The sequence below is a fragment of the Eschrichtius robustus genome, chromosome 7 (assembly GCF_028021215.1).
Source record: "Eschrichtius robustus isolate mEscRob2 chromosome 7, mEscRob2.pri, whole genome shotgun sequence".
Taxonomy (NCBI): Eukaryota; Metazoa; Chordata; class Mammalia; order Artiodactyla; family Eschrichtiidae; genus Eschrichtius; species Eschrichtius robustus.
This window is the reverse complement of record NC_090830.1, coordinates 90,026,629-90,040,645: the sequence shown is the minus strand read 5'-3', so window position 1 is coordinate 90,040,645 and position 14,017 is coordinate 90,026,629. Positions and strand designations below refer to the sequence as shown.

Genomic DNA, 14,017 nt, shown 5'->3' with positions numbered 1-14,017 from the left:
CCTCCTCCGGCTGCCGGCTGAGGCACACGTGCGCGCCTGCCTATGACCACCTGGTCCCAGGAGGGTGCACTGGCATTAACGGGGCGAAGGGAAAAGAGTGCAGCCAGACGGCTCTCCCAGCGCTCCTCCCTGCCTATGTGACCACACTCTGAGCCATAGCTGTCTCGTCTGTTAAGTGAGGGCAATGCCCACTCCCAGAGGGATGGGGAGACAAAGCAGGGGTTCTAGGGTCTAGGCTCTGTGGTAGGTATTCTTGGAAATCTGTGCCAAATCAGTCATAAGCTGGACCAACGTCACTTCTATGCGAAGGAGCAGGAGTCCAGCAGTTCTCTGGGGACTGATGATCTGTATGCCTGTGGGGTCTGGACCACAGAGACCTAAGTCCTCCAACTCAGTTCTCCTTGCAAGTAGTGGGCCAGGGGCCGAGCCCTCAACCAGCGAGGGTCTTCTTTAGCCAGCATAATGGATGCTTGTTAGATCTCAGAGCTAACTTCATCTGCCCTGGAATCACCAACCCCATTCATCATGCCCCACAGTGAAGTTCAGACATTTCACTCCAATCATCTGAAAGCTGTCGGGGGGAACCACTTTGGTTCCCTGGATGCATTAGCAAGACAGGGGAATAAACCTCAAGCCGTGAAGTAGATGGAGCCTCAGACTCAACCTCGGCACGATCTAAGTGACTGTGACCCCACAGGCTTCTTCTGGCTGCCCTCACATCCCCCCACCTAGGATGGTGGGCTTCCGTTAGCTACTGAACTCTGTTTCTTCAGCTACAAAACAGAGCAACTATCTGACACAGAGAACTTATCAGTAATTGAGTGCTTCCTTCTTCCCTGATGCTGTCAAGTGCCTTACCCATATTTTGTCACTTAATCTACACAATAAGTAAGAGACTTCCCTAAGGCCACAGAGTAGAGGGTGGCAGCATCAGGCCCCCGAGTTCTCCCTAATTCTAGAGGGGTGTGTCACCCAGTGCAGTGGGGAAATGCTATTTACTTGCAGGTTAATAACTCTGCTTTGCAAGGTAGAGACTGTCAGCCTGTAAAGCATGGGGCACAGTGCCTGGCATGTGGCAGGAACTCAAACGGTAGTTATTCACGTTAGTCTACCAGAGGTGGCGCAGCAAGATGAGACCCCACATACCTTCTGAGTCAAACCACTTCCGCCGCTTCTCCCCAGTCCCCAGGGCTGATGCGCTTGAATTAGACAGGATTAAAGGCTTACCGGAGCTGGAAGCTGCAACCCAACTCCCGTGTTTAGCCCCAGACCTTCTGTCCGCTGGCTGAGAAGGACGCGGGAGAAAGGCAGCCACGCAGGGCAGTGCTGTTGCCTGGCGCATGGTGTCAAGAGAGCTTTTGCGCAGGAGCCAGCCCTCCCTCTGGATCCCCATGTCAAGAAAATGGGCCCTGCTCTTGCCCACGCTGCTCTGCAGCCTGACTGGCCCTACACACCTATTCCAGCCGAGCCTGGTACTGGACATGGCCAAGGTCCTCTTGGATAACTACTGCTTCCCAGAGAACCTGATGGGGATGCAGGAAGCCATCGAGCAGGCCATCAAGAGTCGTGAGATCCTGGCCATCTCAGACCCTCAGACGCTGGCCCATGTGCTGACAGCTGGCGTGCAGAGCTCCTTGAACGACCCTCGCCTGGTCATCTCCTATGAGCCCAGCACCCTCGAGGCTCCCCGGCAAGCCCCAGCACTCATGAACCTCACGCTAGAGGAACTCATTGCGGGGCTGCAGAACGGCCTCCGCCATGAGGTTCTGGAAGGCAATGTGGGCTACCTGCGGGTGGACGACATCCCAGGCCAGGAGGTGATGAGCAAGCTGAGGAGCTTCCTGGTGGCCAACGTCTGGAGGAAGCTCATGGGCACCTCTGCCTTGGTGCTGGACCTCCGCCATTGCACTGGGGGCCACATTTCTGGCATCCCCTATGTCATCTCCTACCTGCACCCGGGGAACACAGTCCTGCACGTGGATACCATCTATGATCGCCCCTCTAATACGACCACTGAGATCTGGACCCTGCCCGAAGTCCTAGGAGAGAACTACGGTGCCGATAAGGATGTGGTGGTCCTCACCAGTGGTCGCACCGGGGGTGTGGCTGAGGACATCGCTTATATCCTCAAACAAATGCGCAGGGCCATTGTGGTGGGCGAGCGGACTGTGGGGGGGGCCTTGGACCTCCAGAAGCTGCGGATAGGCCAGTCTGACTTCTTTCTCACCGTGCCCGTGTCCAGGTCCCTGGGGCCCCTGGGCAAGGGCAGTCAGACTTGGGAGGGCAGCGGGGTGCTGCCTTGTGTGGGGACACCGGCCGAACAGGCCCTGGAGAAGGCCCTGGCCATCCTCACGCTGCGTCGCGCCCTGCCGGGAGTCATCCAGCGCCTGCAGGAGGCCCTGCGGGAATACTACACACTGGTGGACCGCGTGCCTGCCCTGCTGCACCACCTGGCCAACATGGACCTGTCCTCGGTGGTCTCCGAGGAGGATCTGGTCACTAAGCTCAACACCGGCCTGCAGGCCGTGTCCGAGGACCCCAGGCTCCTGGTGCAGGTGGTCAGGTCCAAAGAAACCTCTTCTGGGCCCGAGGATGAAGCTGAAGAACCCCCGGAGATGGTCTCAGAAGTGCCCGAGGACGAGGCTGCCCGGCGGGCCCTGGTGGACTCCGTGTTCCAGGTGTCCGTGCTGCCGGGCAACGTGGGCTACCTGCGCTTTGACAGGTTTGCCGACGCCTCAGCGCTGGGGGTGCTGGCCCCGTACATCCTGCGCCAGGTGTGGGAGCCCCTGCAGGACACGGAGCACCTCATCATGGACCTGCGGCAGAACCCTGGGGGGCCGTCCTCTGCCGTGCCCCTGCTGCTCTCCTATTTCCAGGGACCTGACTCCGGCCCTGTGCGTCTCTTCACCACCTACGACCGGCGCACCAACGTCACGCAGGAGCACTTCAGCCAGACCGAGCTGCTGGGCCAGCCATACGGCACCCAGCGCGGGGTGTACCTGCTCACCAGCCACCGCACCGCCACCGCAGCCGAGGAGCTGGCCTTCCTCATGCAGTCGCTCGGCTGGGCCACGCTGGTGGGCGAGATCACGGCAGGCAGCCTGCTGCACACGCACACGGTGCCCCTGCTGGAGACACCCGAGGGCGGCCTGGCGCTCACGGTGCCCGTGCTCACCTTCATCGACAACCATGGCGAGTGCTGGCTGGGGGGCGGCGTGGTCCCCGATGCCATCGTGCTGGCCGAGGAAGCCCTGGACAGAGCCCAGGAGGTGCTGGAGTTCCACCGAAGCCTGGGGGAGTTGGTGGAGGGCACGGGGCACCTGCTGGAGGCCCACTATGCCCGGCCAGAGGTCGTGGGGCAGACAGGCGCCGTGTTGCAAGCCAAGCTGGCCCAGGGCGCCTACCGCACAGCAGTGGACCTGGAGTCGCTGGCCTCCCAGCTCACGGCAGACCTGCAGGAGATGTCTGGAGACCACCGTCTGCTGGTGTTCCACAGCCCCGGCGAGATGGTGGCTGAGGAAGTGCCCCTACCACCTCCCATCGTCCCCTCCCCAGAGGAGCTCTCCTACCTCATCGAGGCCCTGTTCAAGACAGAGGTGCTGCCGGGCCGGCTGGGCTACCTGCGTTTCGACGCCATGGCTGACCTGGAGACAGTGAAAGCCATCGGGCCGCAGCTGGTACAGCTGGTATGGCAGAAACTGGTAGACACGCCCGCTCTGGTCGTCGACCTGCGCTACAACCCCGGCAGCTACTCCACGGCCGTGCCGCTGCTCTGTTCCTACTTCTTCGAGGCAGAGCCCCGCCAGCACCTCTACTCCGTCTTTGACAGGGCCATGTCGAGGGTCACAGAGGTGTGGACCCTGCCCCAGGTGGCAGGCCAGCGCTACGGCTCCCACAAGGACCTCTACATCCTGGTGAGCCACACCAGCGGGTCAGCGGCTGAGGCTTTCGCTCACACCATGCAGGACCTGCAGCGTGCCACCATCATCGGGGAGCCCACGGCTGGAGGGGCGCTCTCCGTGGGCATCTACCAGGTGGGCAGCAGCCCCTTATATGCCTCCATGCCCACGCAGATGGCCCTGAGTGCCAGCACCGGTGAGGCCTGGGACCTGGCTGGGGTGGAGCCAGACATCACCGTGCCCATGAGCGTGGCCCTCTCCACAGCCCAGGACATAGTGGCCCTGCGTGCCAAGGTGCCCACTGTGCTGCAGACAGCTGGGAAGCTCGTAGCAGATAACTACGCCTCCCCCGAGCTGGGAGCCAAGATGGCATCCAAACTGAGCCGTCTGCAGAGCCGCTATGCCAGGGTGACCTCAGAAGCTGCCCTGGCCGAGATGCTGGAGGCTGACCTGCAGGTGCTGTCCGGGGACCCACACCTGAAGACAGCCCATATCCCTGAGGATGCCAAGGACCGCATTCCTGGGATTGTACCCATGCAGGTGAGTTACAAGGGAGACTTGGTCCAGCACAGTCCCAGGAGAGAGTCAACCAACTGTCCGCACATCCAGGGCTCCATGCAGGGTGCAAGGCAACGGCTTCCAGACGTGTTTTCATGTTAAATTTTTCACCAATCACGTCTTTTCCTCTCTCTCACCCTGCCCTCCAGTCCCTCATGTGCCCATGAGGTCCCTGAGCACCCCAGTAGATCATTGGTACCCACAGGAGCTCAGTTTGAAAAGTGTTAGTATAGAAGGAGCTTCACTCTTGGCTAGGTAGAATGCAAGGGTTTGTAGGGCTTCTCACTGTCAGTGTTGGAGAAAGAGGTCCCCGTGATTTCCTGTTCTGGAAATGTGGGGTTTGTGTGCGTCCACATCACCTGCCTGCCTCAGGGGTTTGCAGTTTGTGTGAATGAGTCAGGGGGATGGAGACAGGGAATCAGCACAGGTCCTGGCATCACAGTTGCCTTGGAGCTAGAGCATGGAGCCTGGGGACAGGTCCAGTAGTGTCCACACACAGCCAGGACAACCCCTGCAGTGAGGCTGCCTTGGGTAGGCACCGACTGCCTTCTCCTCCCCTCCCCCAATGCCAAGTACTGTCTCCCAAAGGAGTTGTGCTGGGTGGGCATGCACCCTGACACAAGGGCCAACTGAATGGGAAATTCTGGGCCAGGCTGTGTGGTCAAGATATTTGAAGCCAGCACTGCAGGTCTGGGGAACACTGAAAAGGTAAATCAAGGCTGCAGGGTAGATGAGGGAAAAATTCTCCCGATCAAGGGCCAAAGCACACCACAGGACTCACCAAGCACTCCCATCAGCAAAGAGCTGCATCTAAAGCACCTTTACAACACCTCTCCATGGTGTTTATCATCTATGATATAACTGCATAGTCACAACAAGTAGGCAGGGCAGCATTTGTCCTGGTTCCCTTGAAGCCAGGACCTGAGATAGGGGCTTAGGCGTGGTCAGTTGATATGGGACGTGGTCACTGCAGCAGGAGTGAGGGAGCGGGGAAAGTGGGACAGGAAGTGTGGGCGTGTTATTGAGCCTGTTGCTTCTGAAGATTGCAACACACCCTGACAAGTGTGAGGAATGCCACTACAGACGTGACCCCACGGCTCCCGCTCTCTGTTAGCTGAAGGTCTCCCTGGGGACATGAACTCTCTCAGATTCTGGGGCAGCTTGGAGAAGGTCCTGAAGTAGAGAGTAAAAAACAAGGGTATGCTAGAGGCAAAGCCCTGTCAGCCTGGGTCAAGCTGTGGCTGAAATCAGAGGAGGGCTGAGGGCACCAAAAGCATCTACTGTCGAATTGTTATCCCATTTTACAAAAAGAGGAACTGAGGCCTGGAGGGGTACGGAGGAGAGTGGCCCATGGCCCGAGGGCTTGTGACTGAGGTCAGCACAAGGCCTGGAGGCTGGGTGTCCTAGTCAGCAGGGGTGTTCCTGGTTTGGAGTCACCTGGTGTGGATTCATATTCTGGCTCTTCCACTTACTGGCTGTGTGACCTTGGGCAAGTTACTTAATCACTCTGTGCTTCAGTTTTTTTCAGTAAAAAGATGGCGATAATAGTGTCTTCTCTACAGTAACTACTACAACATGCTCAGCACAGGGCCAGATCCCTGGTAAAGACTCAAGCGCCCAGTAGTTCATGTCTTCAGATGATGATGTCCTTAGATGATGAGCTCAGAGACAAAAAGTGTCCGGGGAGCTCAGGGGAGTAAGAGTGGAGACCATGCCTGGGCCTTCCAGCTCTGACGCCAGGGTGAGAGGTTGGCACCCATGAGCATTCCCTGTAAGGAGGCTGCTGACCACTCACTGGGGTTCATATCCCAGGCCCACTACCCATGTAACCTCCTGGATACCATCAGGAAAGGCCCTGGCACCTACTACCTCCTTAGGAAATGTTAGCTCCCTTCCCGTGGGCTCAATATACCTCATGATATAAAGGACCTCCGTGACACCCACTTTCAAATCTGACCTTTCACTGTATCTGGCAGAAGTGACAGGGGGTGGATACTGGGCACAGTTTGGCAGAAGAACAGGGAACCATGGCTATGGGAGAGTTTGACCCGGACTTTAGCGGAGCTAATTGTCCATTTAAGTACTATGATCAATAATGAAATAAAGATACTCAGAACCTTAAAAAAAAAAAAAATTTGAGCTTTCAAATCTCTCCTCTCCTGACATGGAGCCGACCTCCCTCTCTTTCAGATCCCTTCCCCTGAAGTCTTTGAAGACCTGATCAAGTTTTCCTTCCACACTAATGTGCTTGAGGGCAACGTTGGCTACTTGAGGTTTGATATGTTTGGGGACTGTGAGCTGCTCACCCAGGTCTCCGAGCTGCTGGTGGAGCATGTCTGGAAGAAGATTGTACACACGGACGCCCTGATTGTCGACATGAGGTCAGTGGGCGGGGCTCAGCAGTTCCCAGCGAGGCTGGGGCAGCTGCTGGAAGACAGTCAAAGCCATGAGTCTAGTAGGGAAGAAAGGACCCTGGGACGCCGGGCAGACCCCAAGTGGAATAGCCCGCCTGGCTCTCAGGGCTCTGGCCAGCTATTCTGGGGTTCTGGTTTAATTAGCCAGGTGGGGTCCCAACACTGTTGGTTTTTTTAAGCTCAGATGACCAAGGCTGAGAACCACTGAGCTAATCCAGTGGTCCCCAAACTTACCTAGTCACAGGATTCAGTGAGGAGAGAGGGAAAGGGTGACCTTAAACACACTGATTCCAGGACCCCTCCCAGCCCTGCTGAATCCAAAGCCCCAGGAGTGAGGTCCAGTGATCTGTATATTTAACAGACATCATCCAGGTGACTCTGATGATCAGCCATGTTTGGGACAGCTAGGCTTCCACCTGTGCTTGTGCCTCACATCTTATGAAACCAGCCCAGGACAACCCTGGTCATGAGAATCATAAAGCCAGTGGCCCAGAGAGAATTTGCGATTTAGCCACTATTGTTGCAAAAAGAACTCTTTACGCTACAAAATGATTGTTGGGGGGATGATTTCAGCTAGACCTCTCATCTGCTTCTGTGAAGGTATGCCTCATACAGGTTGAGTTTCCTTCTGAGAGCTGGGGGAGGGGACTTGGAAGGGTAATGGGTAGAAGAATGCCCTTCAGTGACCAGGTCTCTTGTCACTCCCGGGGCCATCAGCAGACGTGCCCTGGGCACCTTCCATGGGCACTGGGAAGGGGGAAGCCAGCTCCCCTGGCAGTTGGACACTTCCGCCCCCCCACCCCCCACCCCCATCCGCAGTGCTGGATATACTGAGACGGAGCTCTGGCTGCTGGCTTGCAAAACTCTTGAGATTCTTAGTCGTCACTAGGTGGCACTGGATCCCAGAGGCGGACTTTCCTCCCTGGAAGATGAACCATCTCCCAGGGCTTGGGTTTGTGTATACACAGAACTTGAGCTTGGGGACTCCTGTGGCACCTCTGATGACTTTATTCTTCAAACGCTCTATTGAACATCCAAATGACCCTCATGCTAAGTCCCTTTCTGCTTAATGGTGTCATCCAAATTTTTCTAAAGAGGAGACCCAGCCCACAGGTGTGCTTTGCTTAAAGATCCTTCCAAGCCAAGGTTTGGAGGTTCAGATGCTGAAGTCATGGGCCCTGAACACATCCGGGCCATCCTAGACCATCAACTGGAAGAGACTCCTAATACACTGCCAGCCCAGGATTCCTCGTTACACAAATAAGGAGACAGGGGCCCAGCGAGGTCACACAGCAGGACAAATCCAAATAGCCTGGAATGATCACAGGATCCCTCACCCCCAATGCAGTTCCACAGCTCTGAACACTCCACCACACTAAGAGCCATGTTAGGACACCTCAACTAAGATACCTAGTGGGTTTTGTGAAATTATCAAGCATGAAACTAGGGAAGACAGTGCTCTCAAAATGCAGGCAGCATGGGTGCATGGGAGCAGGCCATGGTCAGTAAGCTGGGGAAATTTATCAACAAGTTCCCGAGTGCAGGACCTAGGGCCTTTAATATAACATATACAATATGTATCACATAATGTATTAATGTGTGAAAAGGAGGGGTGGGTAAGTTATGCAGTATTTTCTAAATGGATTTGACCACAAAGTCTCTGGTTCTCACAAATCTTGTACTCTGGGAAATGCCAACCAAAGAATTCTGTAGGAGGAAGAAAGGACACTAGACTGAGGCTGCCTGGAATTAGAACCCTCCACAGGGCAAGGATTAGGGCACCCAGAGGGGCACCGAGGGCTTCCCTGTGGGCTCCGCCCCTCAGTGGGCAACATTTCCCTTCCCTCAGGTTCAACATCGGTGGTCCCACCTCCTCCATCTCCGCCATATGCTCCTACTTTTTCGACGAAGGCCCACCTATTCTGCTGGACAAAATCTACAACCGGCCCAATGACTCTGTCAGCGAGCTCTGGACCCACGCGCAGCTCGAAGGTGTGTACAGAAGCCTTTCCTTCCTATTATCATTCTAGAAGCTTCTGGGAAATCAAGGAAAGACAGTTTGGGTTCAGGTAAAAGTAACTGTAGCTAGAATATAAAGCCCCCGTCCTATGCCATGTACTCTGTACATAAGACCTTTAATCCCTCCAAAACATATATCATTATACCTATTTTCTAGATGAGAAAAATGAGTTCCAACTAGGTCAAATAGCTTGTCTAAGGTCACTCAGCTAATAAGTGACAGCTCCCAAACTCGAACACTGGTTTGTCTAAAACCAAAATGCCTGCCATTCCTGCCATAGCAACCATCAGCCTGCAAGACAAATGTAAAGCTACAAGGGTCCTCGGGCCATCACCAAATCCCACGGCGTTTCCAGTGGTTTTCCATCTCACCTGAACCCTCAGCAGCTTCCCAGCACACCTACCTAAAGGAAGTTCATGACTCTGATGGGGCTTGTGTTACCTGCCCTGGGCCCAGAGCAGTGGCCGGAGGAAGCAGTACAGGCCCCACGCTTTACAGAGCCACGGCTGTCCAGCCACATCCCAGGTGGATAGCCTTGCTCCATCTCCCTTGCCTAGCTTGCAAAACCAAGGAACCTGCGCGTCCATCTGAAAAGAGGGGGCTGGGAAACCAATGGGGGGTGTGCCTCCTCCGATCAGAAAAGCACCCTGCAATTTTCATTTGCATACTTCCTTATCACACAAGCATTTGGAGGGAATCTTCCAAGATATACATTCAATAATATTGCAAAATGTAAATAAAAATCAGGACCAGATGAATTCTCAATTCAAATAGACATTCAAGACCAGTAGTTAAATACAGATCTGCAGATCATGGGGTGTTGGAATTGCGATGTCCAGTACGGAAGCCACATGCCACACATGGATTGAGATGCATAAAGTGTTCAGTGCACACCAGATTTTGAAGACTTTCATGAAAAAAAGGATGTAAAATATCTCAATAATTTTATTGATGACATTTTGAGAGGAACAAATTTTAGATTTATTGAGTTAGATAAAACAGTATTAAAATTCATTCTATCAATTTTGTTTTACTTGTTTAATGTGGCTTCTAGAAAACTTGAAATGACATATGTGGCTTGCATTCGGGCTCATGTTGCTTTTCTATTGGACATCACTGTCCTAGAGGGCTGTCGTCATTAAGTCACAAACTTGGCTCTTCTGAGGGTCCAAAGTGAAGAGAGTCTGGTCAGGTTAGCCCTTTTCTCGGGTAAGTCAGTCCAGCCTCTTCCCATCACTGGTGGTAAAATCTCTCAAGCGCTGGCATGCTCAGGATCCGGCACACGTCCTTATCCCCATTTTACAGATGCAGAAACTGGGGCTCAGAAAGGTGGGGTGACTTGCCTGTGGACACAAGGACACAGAACTAAATCCCTGGCCCTCCTCTCTGGAGTCTAAGCAGTATGGAGAAGGCAGGTGCCCAGGGTGAGGACTTGACTCCCTATTTTGAAGGGCCTTATATCCTGCAGGTGAACGCTACGGCTCCAAGAAGAGTATGGTCATTCTGACCAGCAGTTTGACAGCTGGCGCTGCAGAGGAATTTACCTACATCTTGAAGAGGCTGGGCCGGGCACTGGTCATCGGGGAGGTGACCAGTGGGGGCTGCCAGCTGCCACAAACCTACCATGTGGATGACACCGACCTGTACATCACCATCCCCACTGCCCGCTCAGTGGGGGCTGCAGACGGCAGCTCCTGGGAAGGGGTGGGCGTGGTGCCTGACGTGGCTGCCCCTGCAGAAGCAGCCCTCGCCAGAGCCAAGGAGGTGCTCCAGCACACTCTGCTAAGGGCGAGGCGGAGCCCACGCCTGCACGGCCGCCGCAAGGGCCACCGTAGTCAGAGCCATAAAAGGGCGGGACCTCTGGGACACATCCAAGGGACACCCAGGCATGAGGTCCTGACTGAGGCCCCCAAAGGGCAGAAAACGGGCCTGCTGCCCTCTGGTTAGGCTTGAGAATCAGAGATACCCTTGGAGCTCATATATCTGGTCTCTTCCCAATTGCCAGCATCCTCTCTGTTGGAACACCTCGGGACAGGAAGCTCACCCCCTTCAAAGTCCACCCCCTTCAGGGAAGTGAAGTCCAGATCTATCCCCACCCACGCTTCTTAACCACCAACCCCTGGTCCTCATGCTGTCAACTAGAGCATCTCTGTCCAATAATGTCATAACGTGAGCCACGGATGCCAGGCACATGTGTCACTTTACATTTTTAAGGAAAGTATAAAGAAGCAGGTGAAATTAATTTTAATAGTATACTTTATTTAACCCACTATATTCACAGTAGTATCATTTCAATGAGTATTCAATATAAAAATTGTTATGAATTAGATGCTTTTGCACCAAGTCTTTGAGATCCGGTGTGTGTCCCGCGCTTATAGTACATCTCCATTGGCACATGTCACGTGTCTAGCACACAGCAACCACCTGCAGCTGGTGGCTCCCATGTGGGACAGTGCAGGTCCAGAGGTCAGGAGCCCCACTCCCCCGCTACACTGTCCCATTCTGTCCTCCCTGCACCTGCATCTTCCCCAGTAGTGTACCTCTCCCACTCTGCCCTGGGATCATTTCTGTCCCCGCCATGCTGTGTAGTCCTCAGGGGTGGAGACCGTCCTACGCATCCTCGTCTCCTACTGCCCAGCACTTGGCATGGCACCTGACACAGGCAGTGGATACACAGTAAACACACATGCCTATCAAGCTGCAAAACTATGTTTTCCTCCAAGTGGCAGCCCTCAGACACATGAAGACAAGTTCAGTTTCACTTAGAACCCTCTCCTCCCTGCCCTAAACCCTCCCAATCCAATTCTACACAGCAAGTCTATCTTTCCTTCACGATCCTTCCATGACCTTGTTCTCCTGATTCTGCCAGGGACCCAAAAGTGAGCTCTGGTGCCACGCAGAATCCCACCATGCAGCGCTGCTACCAGAGGGGAGAGCGGCCCTGGGTGGTGGTCTGGGGACCTGCCCTGCTCGTCCAAGTGCAGCCGGTCACTGTGCCAGTTCTGGTGACCAAGCTGACTCCTAACAGGGTGAGAAGTTTGAGGCAGGCAGAGCCCAAGACCTCCCCCAGAGTTGGGCCAGCCCTGGGAGGAGACCTGGAGCCCAGGGGTAACCTGGGGGAATGAGAGACCCCGGGCTTGTGCCCTGGGTCCATTCAACTCTGCTCTGCTAGAGTCACAGGGACCCAAAAATGAGAGACCTCTGAGGCTCTGCCCAAAGTCATGGTGGGGCGAGGCCAGGAGGGTGGGGAGATCCCAGTGCACAGTCCTTGCTCCCAGAGCTCCAGGCTCCAGGACTGCCAGGGTGAGGATGAAGTTCTGGTCCTATCTGGCCTGGCCCTCTGGTGAGTCCAGGCTGCAGCTGCCAAAGGCGACTCCCCAGGGCACCAGGCATGGCCTGGACTTCATCAGCCCCCTCCCTAGACCTCAGAGATCTGGGGAATCTGGGCCACCACCATCCCTAGGGGTTTCTCCACCAGAACACCTCAAAACAACCCTGTCTAAACTGAAAAGCCCTGATGGAAGGCAAGATTTCTCTCCAGCTCCTTTTCCTCCTGCTAAATTCAAGTAAGATTCATGGCATGATCGAATTTTAGTAGTTATCATATATACTGTGATCTCACATTTTTCTTCATTAAACCTACTGCTATCCAGGCAAATGTGTGACCACATTATATGCTTACACTCTAGGACTCTCTCTCCTCCCTCTTTCTCTCTCTCTCACATACACCCACAAAGAGATATATACATATATATACATGCATATATATGTATGTGTGTGTGTATATATATATATAATATACATATATATATAATATATATATAATATACATATATATATATATATATATATATATACACACACACAGCTATGTGAAGATTACCTAAATCAAACAATGGTTTCTTCTAGATGGTAGCATTTGGGGTGATGTTTTAACTTTCTTATTTATACTTTCTCTTTTTCTTAAATCCTTATAATTAGCATATATCATTATTTTCAAATGCAGCCGTCATTATTCGAAAAATATAGTAAATAAGATAAAATAAATTATATAACTGACTCACTACCTATACCTTAGTGATCATTAGTGGTTTTTCATTTTTTTATGGGTTTTCCTTTCACATCTTTTGGATTTCCTTGATTTGCACCACTGGTGTTTCCTGCAGCTTAATTTGTTTAAGGTGTCCCATAGGCACTGTGGGGTCACAGATGGCAAATACCCTGGTGGGTCTTAAACAGGGGAAGGGGCGGAGCAGTTTACGGTGGGTGACATACACAGATCTCTCTTCTGAGCTTCACACCACATGGACATCCATTATTACCATCTCCACCAGAGTCAGCTCCGCCCAGAGCCTTAGACAGGATCAGTTATTCACTGGCGGTCACACATCTAGCACAGTGGATGTTTGCCCTCCTTTAGGCCACCAGCATTTGCACCCCCTTTGGATGTTCAGAGAATTGCTCCCCATATGAACCTGTGGGAAACAGACTTACTCAGAAGCAGAGAGGTGGTTAGGAGCTCAGGTTCCAGCTTGAGCCTGCCCAGATAGGAAGGTCAGCCCTGCCACTTCCAGGCTGTGTGACTCTGGGCAACTTACTTACTTCACATCTCTGTGCCTCAGTTTCCTCATCCATGTGATGGATGAGATAATAGCACCTTTGGGGCTGTGTAGATTGAATGATTAATCTAGTGCTTGGCCAATGTCAGCTCTAACCATTCCCCCACCATGAAATCAGATGTCCTGGACGCTCACTTTTCCAGCTCCCTGGCTGTGGGGTATGGACATGTGGTCCTGCCTGGGCCAACCAGAGGCCTGTGTGCAGGACTTTTTTTTTTTTTTTTTTGGAGCAAGTGACCCAGGGAAGCTTGGTAGCAGCAATGGCCAGATGTCCAGTGTGCAGGGCAGCATGGCCATGCCCCCACTTATCAGGGGCAGAAGCAGCACCTTCCAGAGGTGGTTCCCCTGCCTGACCACAGCTGAGGTCCTGCTGAGTAGCTCCTTGCTTCTGCCTACTATTCAGCCTGGGCCCCCTGCTTGCCCACCCAACACTGGGCGCAGCCCTGGCTCCTCTCAAGATATCCTTTTCCGCTTCAACCAGCCACAGACTTTGCTTTCTTACAATGA

The 14,017-nt window shown here is 53.6% G+C and overlaps 1 protein-coding gene across 1 annotated transcript; it reads left to right on the top strand.

Moving 5' to 3' along the window:
- The first annotated feature begins 1,391 nt into the window (after positions 1 to 1,391).
- Positions 1,392 to 10,838, top strand: RBP3 (retinol binding protein 3). Its single transcript, XM_068548928.1, has 4 exons — positions 1,392 to 4,439; positions 6,648 to 6,838; positions 8,721 to 8,863; positions 10,360 to 10,838. Exons 1-4 carry the CDS (start codon positions 1,392 to 1,394, stop codon positions 10,836 to 10,838), a joined length of 3,861 nt encoding a protein of 1,286 aa, XP_068405029.1.
- Positions 10,839 to 14,017: the final 3,179 nt, after the last annotated feature.